General features: G+C 42.6%; 2 protein-coding genes across 5 annotated transcripts in view; one reads left to right on the forward strand and one right to left on the reverse strand.

The window, feature by feature from the left end:
• Positions 1 to 18,332, reverse strand: part of fbxw12 (F-box and WD repeat domain containing 12) — a 39,342-nt gene that overhangs the window by 2,322 nt on the left and 18,688 nt on the right. The window contains exons 10-11 of one of the 3 annotated variants that reach the window (XM_061902959.1): positions 18,003 to 18,098; positions 4,236 to 4,287 (exon numbers count right to left, since the gene is read on the reverse strand). In XM_061902959.1, coding sequence (XP_061758943.1) covers positions 4,251 to 4,287; positions 18,003 to 18,098 — 133 coding nt within the window. In that variant the 3' untranslated portion in view covers positions 4,236 to 4,250. Of the gene's footprint in view, positions 1 to 4,235; positions 4,288 to 11,530; positions 11,550 to 18,002; positions 18,099 to 18,332 lie in introns of those variants that run through there. The other 2 variants (XM_061902960.1, XM_061902958.1) reach the window with 2 other exon arrangements.
• ptpdc1b (protein tyrosine phosphatase domain containing 1b) lies at positions 803 to 15,880 on the forward strand. Of its 2 annotated transcripts, XM_061902956.1 has the most exons (10): positions 804 to 1,264; positions 3,300 to 3,387; positions 3,641 to 3,806; positions 3,870 to 3,950; positions 4,026 to 4,144; positions 9,872 to 10,009; positions 10,175 to 11,178; positions 14,806 to 14,988; positions 15,055 to 15,165; positions 15,237 to 15,880. In XM_061902956.1, the coding sequence occupies exons 2-10, from the start codon at positions 3,342 to 3,344 to the stop codon at positions 15,351 to 15,353; spliced, it is 1,965 nt and encodes a 654-aa protein (XP_061758940.1). In that variant the 5' UTR covers positions 804 to 1,264; positions 3,300 to 3,341; the 3' UTR covers positions 15,354 to 15,880. The 2 variants fall into 2 exon arrangements, with proteins under 2 accessions (XP_061758941.1, XP_061758940.1); XM_061902957.1 differs by lacking the exon at positions 15,237 to 15,880 and having other exon boundaries at positions 803 to 1,264; positions 14,793 to 14,988.

Here is an 18,332-nt window from a genome sequence, read left to right on the forward strand (position 1 = left end):
CCCTTATAAAACAAGAGAGAGGTCTAAAAACAAGACAAAAGAAGTTAACTCTTAAGGTCAGAAGGCAGGCGCTGGACGGAACTGGCTCAAACCTCCCTTTTGAGACCCGGTTCAAAGCTTTCTTGAAGTTGACAAACCTATGCCAGTGAACTCACAACAAATAAGACACCTGCAAAACAGATGGAATATTAGAGGGAACATTGTTTGGGGGTACCCATAATACGCAGAACCCCTGAGGCCGACTCACTGAACCCCTGAGGCCGACTCACCGAACCCCTAGGGTTCAGTCGAACCCAGGTTAAAAAACACTGCTTTAGGAGCCCAGCCCTTATAATGCAAGAGAGAGGTCTAAAAACAAGACAAAATAAGTTAACTCTTATAGTAAGAAGGCAGGTGCTGGACAGAACTAGCTCAAACCTCCATTTGAGACCCGGTTCAAAGCCTTCTTGAAGTTGACAAAGCTATGCCAGTCATTGTGTTGGTGTTAGAGGTATCTTTCACAGATGACACTCTCAACGGTAATCAGTTCCTTCCTGCACCACATGGCGTATCTAACTGATCGGTGGTTTCCAATGAACTATATTGATTGTTCCGCACCTAAAAAGAACATGTCCAAGATGCAACCGGCAGCTTTTTCTTCTGCGCTGCATGGGCTTATTGGCTTTTTTCCAAATCCTGTCCATCACTAACCTGAACCCTAACCAGCTTTAGCAAGACCAAGGGTAAGCCAATCAGAATGTATCTCCTTGCTATGTCACCTCCTTTTATCTATTTATAGACCATGCGCATGGAATCAGAAAGATGGAAGTACATCTTCATAGATACAAGAACATGGAACTGATCAACTGGTGATGTGTTTGTAGAAGATTTTAAAATGCAATCTGAGGACATTAGGTGATGATTGACATAAAAGAGGAGTGGGACTTTTTTATACTCTAAGAAGATTAGAGGTCTAATCCAAGAGAAGACGGAACAGACCAATGCTCTGGTCTTCCGCCGAACCCCAGCAAAGACTTGTTTTTTTCCATTTGTTCTACTTTTTCAAACAGTCTCCCGTTATTCCCGGCCTCGACCCGTCATCGCGATGAGGTAGACGGCTTTGAGACGCCGCAATGTCCTGGCGGCCCAGCCCCGCCCTGACATAGATCATCTGAGGCGAATCAAATCAAGCGAGGCCAAAGGATTGACTTTCCACAGAGCTGAGGCGAGAGTGGCAACGTCTGAGCTCTGCAGCTTGATGAGACTTATTTGACTCACCTGGCAGGTAAGTCATCTTCTCAGCTTGCTTTTTACATGTCGTTAGAGTTACAGTACATGTCGTTAGATTTGTCTAATTGGACCCGGTTCAAGTTACACGCCAGCCGCCTCGCATCGTTGTTATCCGTTTGTTCAAATCTCCAACTTGAAGATCCAAGGGAGTTCACTCATGGTCTGTGTGGATGCACAGTATTGTACTGCAGTATTACAGTTTGTACTCCAGTGCTGTATTGCAGTATTACAAGTTGTACTGTATTGAAGTATTACAGGTTGTACTTCAGTACTGCATTGCAGTATTACAGGTTGTACTCTAGTGCTGTACTGCAGTTTTATAGGTTGTACTCCAGTGCTGTATTTGAGTATTACAAGTTGTACTGTATTGGAGTATTACAGGTTGTACTCCAGTACTGCATAGCAGTATTTCAGCTTGTACTTCAGTGCTGTATTGTAGTATTACATGTCATATTCCAGTGCTATATTGCAAAATTACAGGTTGTTCTCTAGTACTATATTGCAGTATTACCGGTTGTACTCCAGTGCTGTACTGCCCTATTTCAGGTTGTACTCTGGTGCTGTATTGCAATATTACAGGTTGTATTTGAGTACTGTATTGCAGTAATATAATTTGAACTCTAGGACTATATTGCAGTTTTACCGGTTGTACTCCAGTGCTGTACTGCCCTATTTCAGGTTGTACTCTAGTGCTGTATTGTAGTATTACATGTACTCCAGTGCTGTATTGTAATATTACATGTCGTACTCCAGTGCTGTATTTCAGTATTACAAGTTGTACTCCAGTGCTGTATTGTAGTATTACTGGTTGTATTATAGTACTGTATTGCAGTAATACAATTTGAACTCTAGGACTATATTGCAGTTTTACCGGTTGTACTCCAGTGCTGTAATGCCCTATTTCAGGTTGTACTCTAGTGCTGTATTGTAGTATTACATGTCGTACTCTAGTGCTGTATTGCAGTATTACTGGTTGTATTATAGTACTGTATTGCAGTAATACAATTTGTACTTTAGTACTATATTGCAGTATTACCGCTTGTACTCCAGTGCTGTACTGCCCTATTTCAGGTTGTACTCTAGTGCTGTATTGCAGTATTACAAGTTGTACTCCAGTGCTGTATTGCAGTGTTACAGGTTGTATTTCAGTACTGTAATGCAGTAATACAAGTTGTACTCTAGTACTATATTGCAGTATTACTGGTTGTACTCCAGTGCTGTACTGCCCTATATCAGGTTGTACTCTAGTGCTGTATTGTAGTATTATATGTTTTACTCCAGTGCTGTATTGCAGTATTACAAGTTGTACTTTAGTACTGTATTGCCGTATTACAGGTTGTACTCCAGTACGGCATTGCAGTATTTCAGGTTGTACTCCAGTACAATTTTGCAATATTACTGGTTGTACTCCAGTGCTGTACTGCCCTTTATCAGGTTGTACTCCAGTGCTGTACTGCCCTTTATCAGGTTGTACTCTAGTGCTGTATTGTAGTATTATATGTTGTACTCCAGTGCTGTATTGCAGTATTACAAGTTGTACTCTAGTACTGTATTGTAGTATTATATGTTGTACTCCAGTACGGCATTGCAGTATTTCAGGTTGTACTCCAGTACAATTTTGCAATATTACTGGGTGTACTCTAGTGCTGTTTTGTAGTATTATATGTTGTACTCCAGTGCTGTATTGCAGTATTACAAGTTGTACTCTAGTACTGTATTGCCGTATTACAGGTTGTACTCCAGTACGGCATTGCAGTATTTCAGGTTGTACTCCAGTACAATTTTGCAATATTACTGGGTGTACTCTAGTGCTGTTTTGTAGTAATACATGTTGTACTCCAGTGCAGTATTGTAATATTACATTTTGTACTCCAGTCCTGTATTGCAGTATTACAAGTTGTACTCCAGTCCTGTACTGCAGTATTACAAGTTGTGATCCAGGACTGTATTGCAGTATTACAGTATTACAGGTTGTACTCCAGTGCTGTGCTGCAGTATTTTTAGGTCTGATGCAGGTTTTGTGTGTCCAGGCTCTGCTATGACTGTAGAAATCACCCCAAGTGAAGACTCCTATGTCTGTCCATGAAAAGTCAAGCGGTGGTGCTCTGATGGAGTTCCGTAAGTTATTTGACTATCCATAAAGTACACCACCTTTAAATGCGCTACAGGTAGTGGCAGCTATTTTTACTGATGACGAACATGCGGAAAGGATTAGACACCTCGAAAGAGCATTTACCAGTCATGATCTTAATCATGGTGGTGATTAAAACAAGACTTTATTTTGGAACGTGTGCTACTTCCAAAGAGTTTTAGAAGAATGCATATTGCTCCGCTGCGGAATTGCTTCATCAAGTCCTTTCTCCTTGTCCAGTCCGAGCTCCCAGGGCAAAGTACACCATCATCGGAGAGGCCATACGCTACGTTCTACCGGCAGAAATGCAATGTTCTATTGGCTGTGGAGGCCGGCTCTGCAAGTACGACAACCCAGACTACTGGCGTGAAGACCAGCAGGCTATTCAAGGCCTCTACTCTTCATGGTACCCAAGGTCCCACTTTACCATCCGTGTTTTCTGGAGGTCAACACCTGCATGTCATTTTAGGGTGACGGATCATCTCCTTGCTATGTCCAGACCTTCAACTGAGATCATTGAAAAGTACAACATCATCGAGCAATTCAGAAGGTGTGGCGTGTATGAAAAAATACTTTCAGTCCATCAACATGAGCGTTTGTTCACCAAGTGTGTGCTTGTTTCAAGGCACGGCATCAAAACGGTGATCAACCTGCAGATACCAGGTGAACATGCCAGCTGTGGCAATCCTCTGGAGCCAGAAAGCGGCTTCTCCTACAAGCCAGAGGCCTTCATGAGAAACAACAGTAAGGAATAACGCAGAGTTCTAAAAGTTGCCCGACGTTAGTTGGATGTAGGACCGTCGAACTTTCAAATGGTTCTTGTAAGTGTACCTTAGACGGATCATGTGTTTCATACGAGTAACGTGGGTTGTGAGACCTGGACAGTCCTGGTAGAATCAGAAAGAAAAATACAAGCCTTAGAAAAAAAATGCCACGGAAGAATACTCAAGATAACATACCACACACCCAAAACCAATGAGTATGTGCGAGGTGAAGTCAAAAGAGTCGTATACTGTATATTCAAGAACCCCTGCTCCCAACAGTCAAAAGAAGGGGTTAGATTCCGGTGATTGACGCACAATCTTCTTGCGAGTCAAAATCCAGCACTCCGTTCAACGGGTTCTGTGCCCTCGGCCCAGACGGTCTTACCGGCTGCTCCACCGACATAGGCTCTACTCAGCTGGATGGCGGGGCAATTCGCCGAGTTCTACTACCCTGTGTTGGTTCAGCGTCTGTCCCACTTTCTTTTGTGGTCTACCCGGTAGAGAAGCCTAAGACCAAGTCAAAAACCCCCAAATCCTGTTGTTAAAAGGTAGCTTGCCTCTAATGAATCCTGGCTCTTGTTACTGACTAGGTTAGATTCGAGGGTGGGGGAAAGGAAAAGCCCTTCAAGATATATTGTAAGTGGACTGCATTAGAGTGACCCTTCAGAGCTAGGTGTTGGACACATAGAAGTCCTAATGTTTTACATCAAAGACGCGATGGTACATGGAGGCGTGAGATCTTGATACTTTTTATAATGCTTTTTATTGCAGAACCTTTGAGGCCGACTCACCGAAACCCTAGGGTTTGATCAAACCCAGGTCAAGAACCCCTGTTCTAGGAGCCCAGCCCTTATAATGCAAGAGACAGGTCAAAAAACAAGACAAAAGAAGTTAACTCTTAAAGTGAGAAGGCAGGGGCTGGACGGACGTGGCTTAAACCTCCCTTTTGAGACCCGGTTCAAAGCCTTCTTGAAGTTGACAAAACTATACCAGTGAACTCGCAACAAATTAGACACCTGCAAAGGGTGGGAACATTGTTCGGTCGTATCCATAATACGCCGAGAGCACAGGCATTGCAGAGCGTCAATAAATCATTCACAATAATCATCCAAAATGAGAAAATGTAACTGAAAAATGTTAATGATGTGATAAATGGCTAATCAATGTATCTCTAATTCAGTTCAAATGGAAGTTCGGTTGGTTCTTACCGTGCAAAGTCTTTTGGGGTATGTTCCCCAAAAATGGAAAACTGGAAACGATCCCAAAAAGGGGAAAACACGTGACCCGGACGGTCCGAAAATGGAGAAAACACGAGAACCGGATGGTCCCAAAAAGGAGAAATGGTAAATGGTTGTACTTGTATAGCGCTTTTCAACCGCCTTTTAAGGAGCCCAAAGCGCTTTGACAGTATATCCACATTCACCCATTCACACATACATTCACACACTGATGGCGGGAGCTGCCATGCAAGGCGCTAACCAGGACCCATCAGGAGCAAGGGTGAAGTGTCGTGCCCAAGGACACAACAGACGTGACTAGCATGGTAGAAGGTGGTGATTGAACCAGTAACCCTCAGATTGCCGGCACGGCCACTCTCCCAACTTCACCACGCCGTCTCCCGGGAAAACAAGTAAACGTAAAATTAGCTTGGTTCGGCCACACATGCCGCCACGACAGCCTGTGCAAGATCATCATGCAGGGCAGACTATAAAGGTGGAAGGAAGCAAGGAAGACCATGGAAATCCTGGACAGACAACATCAAGACATGGACGGACCTGTCGACCCCAGAGCTCAGGACCGTGGGAACTGGTGCAGACTGGCTGCTTCTTCATCGCAGTTATCCCCCCCGACGACTTGACAGTCATGGGAAAGACTGACTGACTGAATGTGGGAATGAATACTTTATTTGCTCAAACTACAAAACAATTGCTTGGTGCCTTTTCAGTCTTCACAGCAGTTAGGGCATCACACCTCGTAATCGCAGAATTAGGGGTGTTGACCCACACTTGGTCATTTCTGCAGGAAGTGTCTTAGTTGTTGTTTTGGGAGTTTTCAAGAAATGTCCAGAGAAAACTAAGTTCTTTTGAAGTATTTGATTGAGATCTCAAAATAGTTTACAAGAAAGAACGCTTTGCGCTGCTACAGAAAGAAGAAGAGGAAGAAGAAGTGAGAGGGATCAACAATTTTTTTATGTGCTTTGGCAAATGTGAGAAGAAGGAGGAACCATTCTGTCTCCTGGGTGTTTGGAGGGAGGACGATGAGCAAAACAGACTTCATCTGATTGTGATATTTGCGAAACCAGGAATGTTTTGATCAAACATTGGACAGTCACCATCACACAAAGAACCCATATGGATAATAACCTTTGACGGAAAGTAAATACGCCCTGCGATGAGGTGGCGACTTGTCCAGGGTGTACCCCGCCTTCCGCCCGATTGTAGCTGAGATAGGCGCCAGCGCCCCCCGCGACCCCAAAAAGGGAATAAGCGGTAGAAAATGGATGGATGGATGGAAAGTAAATACAATTTAAATAAGTCATCTTCCAACATCACAACAATTGTTGTCATATCCGTGGATAAGCTGGGGGGTTGGAGACATCTCCAATGGGCTCCAAGAATGCATAGGGCCATAAAAATGTCTTCACTTTGGACACAACCCCAGGCACAGGCAGTTAAGGCAAGGAAACACTACACAAACACAAAGATCTAAATACTTTGCGCTAAACAGCGTGTGCAATCTGTGTGCTACTAGTGGGTGTGATCTACTAAGACTGTGTACAATTGAAAAGTGGTGCAGAGCTCCTTATTTAAATGAGGATTTTTCGTGTCCTATTCACTTATTGCACATTCATATTTTCATGCTCCCACCTGTGATGTTTTCATATCTCTTCAAGAGACATCTTCTACTTTTCATCTGCTTTTTATAAGCAGTTCTGCAGTGAGACCACTTATTTTAATGCTGAAGGTGCACGGGAGGGAGGCTGCACTCTAAATAGTGCTGGCAAAAGGCCGATGAGTGTTGATAAATCACATCGCGTGTGCTGTAAAATATATTTGCCTTTTGTCCTCCCGGTATTTTGGGCATTTTGATGATCTGCATATTTATGAAGACGGACGCAAAATGGATTACACGCCCTATTCTGCTCACTTAACACACACAATCCACTTTGCAGACGTTTAATACAAACCCCGTTTCCATGTGAGTTGGGAAATTGTGTTAGATGTAAATATAAACGGAATACAATGATTTGCAAACCCTTTTCAACCCATATTCAATTCAATGCACTACAAAGACAATATATTTGATGTTCAAACTCATAAATGTTTTTTTTTTGCAAATAATAATTAACTTAGAATTTCATGGCTGCAACACGTGCCAAAGTAGTTGGGAAAGGGCATGTTCACCACTGTGATACATCACCTTTTCTTTTAACAACACTCAATAAACGTTTGGGAACTGAGGAAACTAATTGTTGAAGATTTGAAAGTGGAATTTGTTCCCATCCTTGTTTTATGTAAAGCTTCAGTCGTTCAACAGCGGCATTGTCTTGCTGAAATAAGTAGGGGCGTCCATGAAAAAGACGGCACTTAGATGGCAGCATATGTACTGTACTTTTCAGCATTAATGGTGCCTTCACAGATGTGTAAGTTACCCATGCCTTGGGCACCAATGCACCCCCATACCATCACAGATGCTGGCTTTTGAACTTTGCGTCGATAACAGTCTGGATGGTTCGCTTCCCCTTTGGTCCGGATGACACGATGTCGAATATTTCCAAAAATAATTTGAAATGTGGACTCGTCAGACCACAGAACACTTTTCCACTTTGCATCAGTCCATCTTAGATGATCTTTGGCCCAGAGAACCCGGCGGCGTTTTTGGATGTTGTTGATGAATGATTTTCTCTTTGCATAGTAGAGCTTTAACTTGCACTTACAGACGTAGCGACGGACTGTATTTAGTGACAGTGGTTTTCTGAAGTGTTCCTGACCCCATGTGGTGATATCCTTTAGATATTGATGTCGGTTTTTGATACAGTGCCGTCTGAGGGATCGAAGGTCACGGCCATTCAATGTTGGTTACGTGGAGTGATTTCTCGAGATTCTCTGAAACTTTTGATGATATTATGGACCGTAGATGTTGAAATCCTTAAATTTCTTGCAATTGCACTTTGAGAAATGTTGTTCTTAAACTGTTTGACTATTTGCTCACACAGTTGTGGACAAAGGGGTGTCAGTCTTTCTTGTGAAAGACTGAGCATTTTTTGGGAAGCTGTTTTTATACCCAATCATGGCACCCCCCTGTTCCCAATTAGCCTGCACACCTGTGGGATGTTCCAAATAAGTTTTTGATGAGCATTCCTCAACTTTATCAGTATTTATTGCCACCTTTCCCTACTTCTTTGTCACGTGTTGCTGGCATCAAATTCTAAAGTTAATGATTATTTGAAAAAATTTAAAAAAGTTTATCAGTTTGAACATCAAATATGTTGTCTTTGTAGCATATTCACCTGAAAATGGGTTGACAATTATTTGCAAATCATTGTATTCCGTTTATATTTACATCTAACACAATTTCTCAACTCATATGGAAACGGGGTTTGTAGATCCGCCTTCTGTGCTATCAAGTTTGTTTGAGTACACACAAACCTTAAGTGAATCAGGCCCGTATACTACAATTATGGTTTGGCGGTTAGCTGCTGGCATTCGGGACATAACTTCCTGACTCACCTCGTGGTGGCGGATGGTCTTGGTCTTTTCGGGAGAACCACAGGCAGGGTTGCAGGGCGAGCTTTCATTCATTTGTCCGTTTCTGCTCGGTGTTTGTTGCCACCCGGGACTCAGTGTCGGCTGCGGCATGTTCTTCCACTCAAAAGGTGTGGCTCGGCGGTCACAAAGGACCATCCATACTTGCCAACCTTGAGACCTTTGAATTCGGGAGATGGGGGAAGAGGAGGGGGGGGGGGGGGATTGCGGAGGGTGGGTGGTTGGGTGGTAGCGGGGGTGTATATTGTAGCGTCCCGGAAGAGTTAGGGCTGCAAGGGATTCTGGGTATTTGTTCTGTTGTGTTTATGCTGTGTTGTGTTCTCCCGAAACGTGTTTGTCATTCTTGTTTGGTGTGGGTTTACAGTGTGGTGCATATTTGTAACGGTCATAAAGTTGTTTATGCGGCCACCCTCAGTGTTACCTGTATGGCTGTTGACCAAGTATGTCTTGCAGTCACTTAAGTGTGTCTGTAACGCTGTTTATATGGAGAAAAAGCGGCCGCGACGTCTGGTTGCAGAGGTCGTCACGACCCGCCCTCAATATTGTTGTCCGGGAGAAATTTGGGAGAATGGCTGCCTTGGGAGATTTTCGGGAGGGGCACTGTGATTCGGGAGTCTCCCTGAAAAATCGGGAGAGTTGGCAAGCATGCACAGGATGCATGCCAGTTTGTCGCGGGTGCAAACAATCGTGACGTTAAAAGAAAATGAGTGAAAACTTTCTTTTATCGGCTAAACTTCACAGCCCCAGTTAGAACCAAAGCTTGAACTACGTTGGAGAATATTCAAAAAAGTCTTACACCCCAACTGATTGGTTCTCCCGTGGTTGCACCGTTAGCTCCACACAACGAGATGCATGCTTGTTTTTGGGTCGACCTGAGCTGAGAATGACTGTACTGCTGGAGGTTTTTGGCTGCGCTCACATCCCGTTGTTGTGTTTTGCAGTTTATTTCTACAACTTTGGCTGGAGTGACTACGGAGTGGCCAACCTGACCACGGTGCTGGACATGGTGAAGGTGATGGCCTTCGCACTGCAGGAGGGGAAGGTTTCTGTGCACTGTCACGCTGGTCTGGGAAGAACAGGTAGATTCATATCCACCTTTATGGATGTTGTCATTCAGAGGGTTCAGTTTGTCTTAGAAGCTTCATCTCGTCATGCTCATAGACCTGGATGCAGATCTGGTCTGACTCCACGAGGTTCCAAGACTGACTTAAGCACACAGTGAAGTTTGTCTCCTTTTCCCTTAGGTATGCTCTTGGCATGTTTCCTGGCCTACACCACCAGGATGACAGCCAACCAGGCTATCTTGTACGTGAGGGCTAAACGGCCAGGTTCCATTCAGACGCGGGGTCAGCTGAGCTGCGTACGAGATTTTGTGCGGTTCCTCTGTCCTTTGAGATGCGTGTTTTCCTGTGCTGCGCCTCGATCAGAACCCATCACCTTGACCCAGTACCTGAACCGCCAGAGACACATCCTGCATGGCCTTGAGCGTAAAGAACTGAGGCACCTACCAAAGATTGTCCAACTGGTGTCCCGCCTGCTGTTGGATATTGCAGAGAATCGCCAAGTGATTGAGGAGGACATTCTGGAGGCACCAGACATCCATGATATTGAGATGACAATGAGCATCATTGAAAAACTTGGACCAGAGTTTTGCACCAAGGAGCCTCGTCTGCCAGGTTCCCCGACCTTACCCAGACATTTTAATGAGCCCGCCATCTTCTACCATCGTAAAAGTCTGAGTTACAGTGAGTCCGATCTGAGACGCCTGGGCTCGCAGCTAAACCTCCTCACGCAGCCTTTGGGCGCGCTCTCACAGGGAAATCTGGCCAGGTCCGTTTCCCCTTCAGAGTCCTTTAAGCCTACAGCTCATTGGAACTGTAATACATCAGACATCTCTAACAGCTCCACCGGATCACTCTGGCAGGTCAAGAACGACAAAAGGGACGGGTCCATTTTGTTGAAGAAAGTCAAGCAAAAACCGATGCAACGCAGCGAGTCCTTCGGAAACAACGGTCATCTCCAGAAAGGTAGCAGGCTGTCCCGGTTGAAGGAAGAGCAGAGGGAAGAGTTGGCGGGAAATGGGAAGAAGTCCTGTTGGAAAGAGGAGGAGCAGTCAGAGGTGCCTTTCATTACCCTGCAGACCGAGTTGTCTCTGGACGCCCGGAGGTTGCTGGTGGCACAGGCCCTGGCAGTCGATCTTTTCCTGGACGGAGATGAGGAGCACAGGAACCAAGTCTTAGCCTGGCAGGTAACTGAACCGCTCTCACTGGAACTCTTGGTCAACATACTCCCTTGAATGATGTCAAGCCTAAAGGCGTCTAGTCAAGTGCGTTAGAAGCCGTGAAAACCACAAACGCTGAAGGATCAAAGTCCGATTATAAAAGGGAACACGTCCAGAGAGTTAGTGTGTTGTTTCTGTGAAGTCATCGATTGGCATGGACGTGGACTCTTGCGAGCTAACACTTGCTTCAAGTACCAACGACATCAATAATAGTGAAGTGAATTATATTTATATAGCGCCTTTTCTCACGTGACTCAAAGCGCTTTACATAGTCCATCCATCCTTTTTCTGCCGCTTATTCCCTTTGGGGTCGCGGGGGGCGCTGGTGCCTATCTCACCTACAATCGGGCGAAAGGCAGGGTACACCTTGGACAAGTCTCCACCTCATCGCAGGGGCAACACATATAGACAGACAACATTCACACACTCGGGCCAATTTAGTGTTGCCAATCAACCTATCCCCAGGTGCATGTCTTTGGAAGTGGGAGGAATCCGGAGTACCCGGAGGGAACCCACGCATTCACGGGGAGAACATGGAAACTCCACACAGAAAGATCCTGAGCCCGGGATGGAACCCAGGAATACTCAGGACCTTCGTATTGTGAGGCAGACGCACTAACCCCTCTTCCACCCTGAAGCCGTTTTACATAGTGTAACCCAATATCTAGTTTTTTAATTTAATCCAACGTGGGTGGCACTGGGAGCAGGTGGGTAAAGTGTCTTGCCCAAGGACACAACGGCCGTGACTAGGATGGCGGAAGCGGGGATCGAACCTGCAATCCTCAAGTTGCTGGCACGGCCGCTCTACCAACCGAGCTATACCGCCCCAATAATCACAATAATAATCACAGAAAGTGTGACAATCAGTCCACTCTCAATAAAAGACACACGTTTGTGTGAAAATACTTACAATGGAAGAACAAAAAAAGTTTTGGAGAAAAGGATCGATAACAAAATCCTTATATTTTGTTGAGGGTCTGGATGAAACAGGTCTTATTACACTTTAATTCACTACCAAGTCAACCTGTGGAAACATGATAATAGAATTGTTTGTCACCCTCAAAGAACCAGGAACAACTGGACCAACTATAACTAGCTAACTAACATGTTGATCAAATCTTGATTTATTTTGTCAACAATTCAGCTTTGGTGGTGTAAAAACGACTTAGAGGGATTTAATCCGGGACGGTGTGGCGCAGTGGGAGAGTGGCCGTGCGGAACCCAAGGGTCCCTGGTTCAAATCCCACCTAGTACCAACCTCGTCACGTCCGTTGTGTCCTGAGCAAGACACTTCACCCTTGCTCCTGATGGGTGCTAGTTAGTGCCTTGCATGGCAGCTCCCTCCATCAGTGTGTGAATGTGTGTGTGAATGGGTAAATGTGGAAGTAGTGTCAAAGCGCTTGGAGTACCTTGAAGGTAGAAAAGCGCTATACAAGTACAACCCATTTAATCCATTGAAAAACTATTATTTGAAGGGCGATTTTCTAAATACAAACCAACTTTTTCTCGAAATGTTTTAACTGGCTTCCACTTTTCTCTGAAACAATAAGATTCTTGCTTGGCGTGAAACAACATTCGCGGACCGTCGTAAAAACAAGTAATAATAATAATAATAATAATAATAATAATGTACATAACGATGATGAGTGTGTGTTTGCATTAACTGACATAATAATAATAACGATGATGAGTGCGTTGGCATTAATTGACATAATAAAAATAACAACGATGTTTGCATTAACTGACATAATAAAACTAATAACAATAAGTATGTTTTTGCATTAACTGACATAATGATAATAATAATAATAATGATGACGAGTGTGTGTTTGCATCAACAGACATAATAATAATAGTGTTTGCATTAATTGACATAATAATAAAAATAACAATGTATGTTGGCATTAACTGACATAATACTAATAGCGATAAGTGTGTGTTTGCATTAACTGACATAATGATAATAATGATATAATAATATAAACCCTGTTTCCATATGAGTTGGGAAATTGTGTTAGATGTAAATATAAACGGAATACAATGATTTGCAAATCCTTTTCAACTCATATTCCGTTGAATGCACTACAAAGACAAGATATTTGATGTTTAAACTCATAAACTTAGTTTTTTTTTGCAAATAATAATTAACCTAGAATTTCATGGCTGCAACATGTGCCAAAGTAGTTGGGAAAGGGCATGTTCACCACTGTGTTACATCACCTTTTCTTTTAACAACACTCAATAAACGTTTGGGAACTGAGGAAACTAATTGTTGAAGCTTTGAAAGTAGAGTTCTTTCCCATTCTTGTTTTATGTAGAGCTTCAGTTGTTCAACAGTTTGGGGTCTCCGCTGTCGTATTTTAGGCTTCATAATGCGCCACACATTTTTCATGGGAGACAGGTCTGGACTGGAGGCGGGCCAAGAAAGTACCCGCACTCTTTTACTACGAAACCATGCTGTTGTAAACCGTGGCTTGGCATTGTCTTGCTGAAATAAGCAGGGGTTTCCATGATAACATTGCTTGGATGACAACATATGTCGCTCCAAAACCTGTATGGACCATTCACCAGTAATGGTGCCTTCACAGATGTGTACGTTACCCATGCCTTGGGCACTAATACACCCCCATACCATCACAGATGCTGGCTTTTGAACTTTGCGTTTATAACAATCCGAATGGTTATTTTCCTCTTTGTTCCGGAGGACACCACGTCCACAGTTTCCAAATATTTTTTAAAATGTGGATTCGTCAGACCACAGAACACCTTTCCACTTTGCATCAGTCCATCTTAGATGAGCTCGGGCCCAGCGAAGCCAGCGGCGTTCCTTGGTTTTGTTGATAAATGGGTTTCGCTTTGCATAGTAGAGTTTTAACTTGCACTTACAGATGTAGCGACCAACTGTAGTTACTGACAGTTGTTTTCTAAAGTGTTCCTGAGCCCATATGGCGATATCCTTTACACACTGATGTCGGTTTTTGATGCAGTACCGCCTGAGGGATTAAAGGTCCGTGATATAATCGCTTACGTGCAGTGATTTCTCCAGATTCTCTGAACTTTTTGATGATTTTACGGACCGTAGATGGTAAAATCCCTAAATTCCTTGCAATAACTCGTTGAGAAATGTTGTTCTAAAACTGTTCGACAATTTGCTTACAAAGTGGTGACCCTCACCCCATTCTTGTTTGTGAATGACTTAGCATTTCATGGAAGCTGCTTTTATACCCAATCATGGCACCCACCTGTTCCCAATTAGCCTGCACATCTGTGGGATGTTCCAAATAAGTGTTTGATGAGCATTCCTCTACTTTATCAGTATTTATTGCCACCTTTCCCAACTTCTTTGTCACGTGTTGCTGGCATCAAATTCTAAAATTACTGATTATTTGAAAAAAAAAAAAAAGTTTATCAGTTTGAACATCAAATATGTTGTGTTTGTAGCATATTCAACTGAATATGAGTTGAAAATGATTTGCAAATCATTGTATTCCATTTATTTTTACATCTAACACAATTTCCCAACTCATATGGAAACAGGGTTTGTAATAATAATAATATATAATGTAAATAAAGATGAGAAGTGTGTGTTTGCAGGCAGAGTTGAACCAAGGAGGTGCGTGGGAGAGGTTGTGTATGGAGCGAGATCCTTTCATCCTCACAGGTCTGATGTGGGCGTGGCTAGAGCAGCTTCAACAACCTATCATCTGCCTCCAGGACACAGAGCGCCTCGACGCTGAAAACGCCGACGCTCACACTGTTCTCGACACACTTGAGCAGGTAACGCCTTCACCTTCTAACGCCACGTCCTGCCAGATTCAGCCTTGTTCCCTCTGGTCTCCGCAGGCCCCCAGAGAGACCCTCATGTGCATCTTGGACTGCATGGCTCACCTGCTGAGCGTACCTGAGCAGGTGGAGCTTGCCTTCTTGAAGCGTACGATCAAAGCGTTCACCTGGGTAGGAAGACTTTCGCACGGGAAAATTGCTGTCCTGATTGTTCCGTAACAACCGCGGTGGCCTTCTTGCAGATGGACCACAACGAAGGTGACGTTTACAAGTCCATGACCGCGGTCCTCAGGTGTGTCCTGGAGGACAGGAGATCCACAGCCAGCAACGAAGAAGAGCCACCCAAGACCTTTTCCTAGTGTCAATATTATTTATCGACGTGCCTTTTCGGAAAAATATACAAAAATGATCACTTTTCATGTTCTGCCTTAATTTTGCAAGATTAAAATGAATACCGGTTCTCCTGGAAGGTTAGGAGCAGGGCAAAAGTGCCAAGGAGTGTGTCGACCTCGAAACCAAGCGTGGTCCGACCGAGTGTTGCTGAGCAATAAGCACATAAACGTAAGTACTTGCACTCTGATTGATTGATTGATTGATTGATTGATTGATTGAAGTACTTGCACTCTGCCATCTGAGCCACGCCTCCCCATGAAAGTTTTTATTTTGCAACATAAATCCAGTCGATTTACATAAATGTAAGCAATTGCACTCTACCATCTGAGCCACGCCTCCCCATGAATGCTTTTATTTTGCCACATAAATCCAATATATATGTAAATATACATGTATATGTATACATACACACATATATACACATTTCATACATACATATATACAAACCCCGTTTCCATATGAGTTGGGAAATTGTGTTAGATGTACATATAAACGGAATACAATGATTTGCAAATCATTTTCAACCCATATTCAATTGAATGCACTACAAAGACAAGATATTTGATGTTCAAACTCTTTTTTTTTTTTTTTGCAAATAATTAACTTAGAATTTCATGGCTGCAACATGTGCCAAAGTAGTTGGGAAAGGGCATGTTCACCACTGTGTTACATCACCTTTTCTTTTAACAACACTCAATAAACGTTTGGGAACCGAGGAAACTAATTGTTGAAGCTTTGGAAGTGGAATTCTTTCCCATTCTTGTTTTATGTAGATCTTCAGTCGTTCAACAGTCCGGGGTCTCCGCTTTAGTATTTTACGTTTCATAATGCGCCATACATTTTAGATGGGAGACAGGTCTGGATTGCAGGCGGGGCAGGAGAGTACCCACACTCTTTTTTTATGAAGCCACGCTGTTGTAACACGTGCTGAATGTGGCTTGGCATTGTCTTGCTGAAATAAGCAGGGGCGTCCATGAAAAACATGGCGCTAAGATGGCAGGATATGTTGTTCCAAAACCCGTATGTACCTTTCAGCATTAACTGTGCCTTCACAGATGTGTAAGTTACCCATCCCTTGGGCACTCAGGCACCCCCATACCATCACAGATACTGGCTTTTGAACTTTGCGTCGATAACAGTCTGAATGGTTCGCTTCCCCTTTTGGTCCGGATGACACGATGTCGAATATTTCCAAAAACAAATTAAAATGTGCACTCGTCAGACCACAGAACACTTTTACACTTTGCATCAGTCCATCTTAGATGACCTCGGGACCAGAGAAGCCGGCGGCGTTTCTAGATGTTGTTGATAAATTGCTTTTGCTTTGCATGATAGAGTTTTAACTTGCACTTACAGATTTAGCGACAAACTGTATTTAGTGACAGTGGTTTTCTGAAGTTTTCTTGAGCCCATGTGGTGATATCCTTTAGATATTGATGTCGGTTTTTGATACAGTGCCGTCTGAGGGATCGAAGGTCACGGTCATTCAATGTTGGTTTCCGACCATGTCGCTTACGTGGAGTGATTTCTCCAGATTCTCTGAACGTTTTGATGATATTATGGACCGTAGATGTTGAAATCCCTGAATTCCTTGCAATTGCACTTTGAGAAACGTTCTTAAACTGTTTGACTACTTGCTCACGCATTTGTGGACAAAGGGGTGTACCTCGCCCCATCCTTTCGGGTGAAAGACTAAGCATTTTTTGGGAAGCTGTTTTTATACCCAATCATGGCACCCACCTGTTTCCAATTAGCCTGCACACCTGTGGGATGTACCAAATAAGTGTTTGATGAGCATTCCTCAATTTTATCAGTATTTATTGCCACCTTTCCCAACTTCTTTGTCAAGTGTTACTGGCACCAAGTTCTAAAGTCAATGATTATTTGCAAAAAAAAAATGTTTATCAAATATGTTGTCTTTGTAGCATATTCAACTGAATATGGGTCGAAAATGATTTGCAAATCATTGTATTCTGTTTATATTTACATCTAACACAATTTCCCAACTCATATGGAAACGGGGTTTGTAAATACATACATACATATGTGTTATATATATATATGTGTATATATATATATATATATATATGATGTGTGTGTGTGTATATATAAATACATACATATATTTACATATATATGTATGTATTTATATATACACACACATCATATATATATATATATATACATATATACATATACATATATATATATATATATACATATATATACATACATATATATATATATATATATATACATATATATACATACATACATATATATATATATATATATATATATATATATACATACATATACTGTATATATATATATACACGTATATATATATATATATACGTATATATATATATATATATATATATATATATATATATATATATATATATATATATATATATATATATATATATATATGTAAGTAATTGCACTCTACCATCTGAGTCATGTCTCCCCATGAATGTTTTTATTTTGCAACAACAATCCAGTCAATTGGTTCGGGGTAAGACAGAGTTATTAAAGAGTAACATTGGGATCCAGCCTCGGTCTTGCGATTACCCAGATGATGCATTATTATGAATAACGTCAGCACTTACAATGTGAAGGTGTACGCCTTTAAGACGTCTTTGCCGTTCTTCCCTTGGACGGCACCAACGATGCTGGAATAATCACAGCAGACGTGCGTGAAGCCTCTGGAAGCACACAACAACATTGACATCCATAACGTGGCTACACCTGGACCTTGTGTGAGAGTCTGTAAAACATGGTATCAAGTCTACATTGTGGAATTTGTTTTTTTCAGGGCCGATACTGATACCGATTATGAGTCGTCAAGGAGGCCGATAAGCAATATTTATTTACAGTAAAAGTTATTTAAAGATGAATATTATATGTCAGTAAACATATGAAATAAGTAATTTTTTTTA

Source organism: Nerophis ophidion, linkage group LG06 (genome assembly GCF_033978795.1).
Source record: "Nerophis ophidion isolate RoL-2023_Sa linkage group LG06, RoL_Noph_v1.0, whole genome shotgun sequence".
In the NCBI taxonomy this organism is placed as follows: Eukaryota; Metazoa; Chordata; class Actinopteri; order Syngnathiformes; family Syngnathidae; genus Nerophis; species Nerophis ophidion.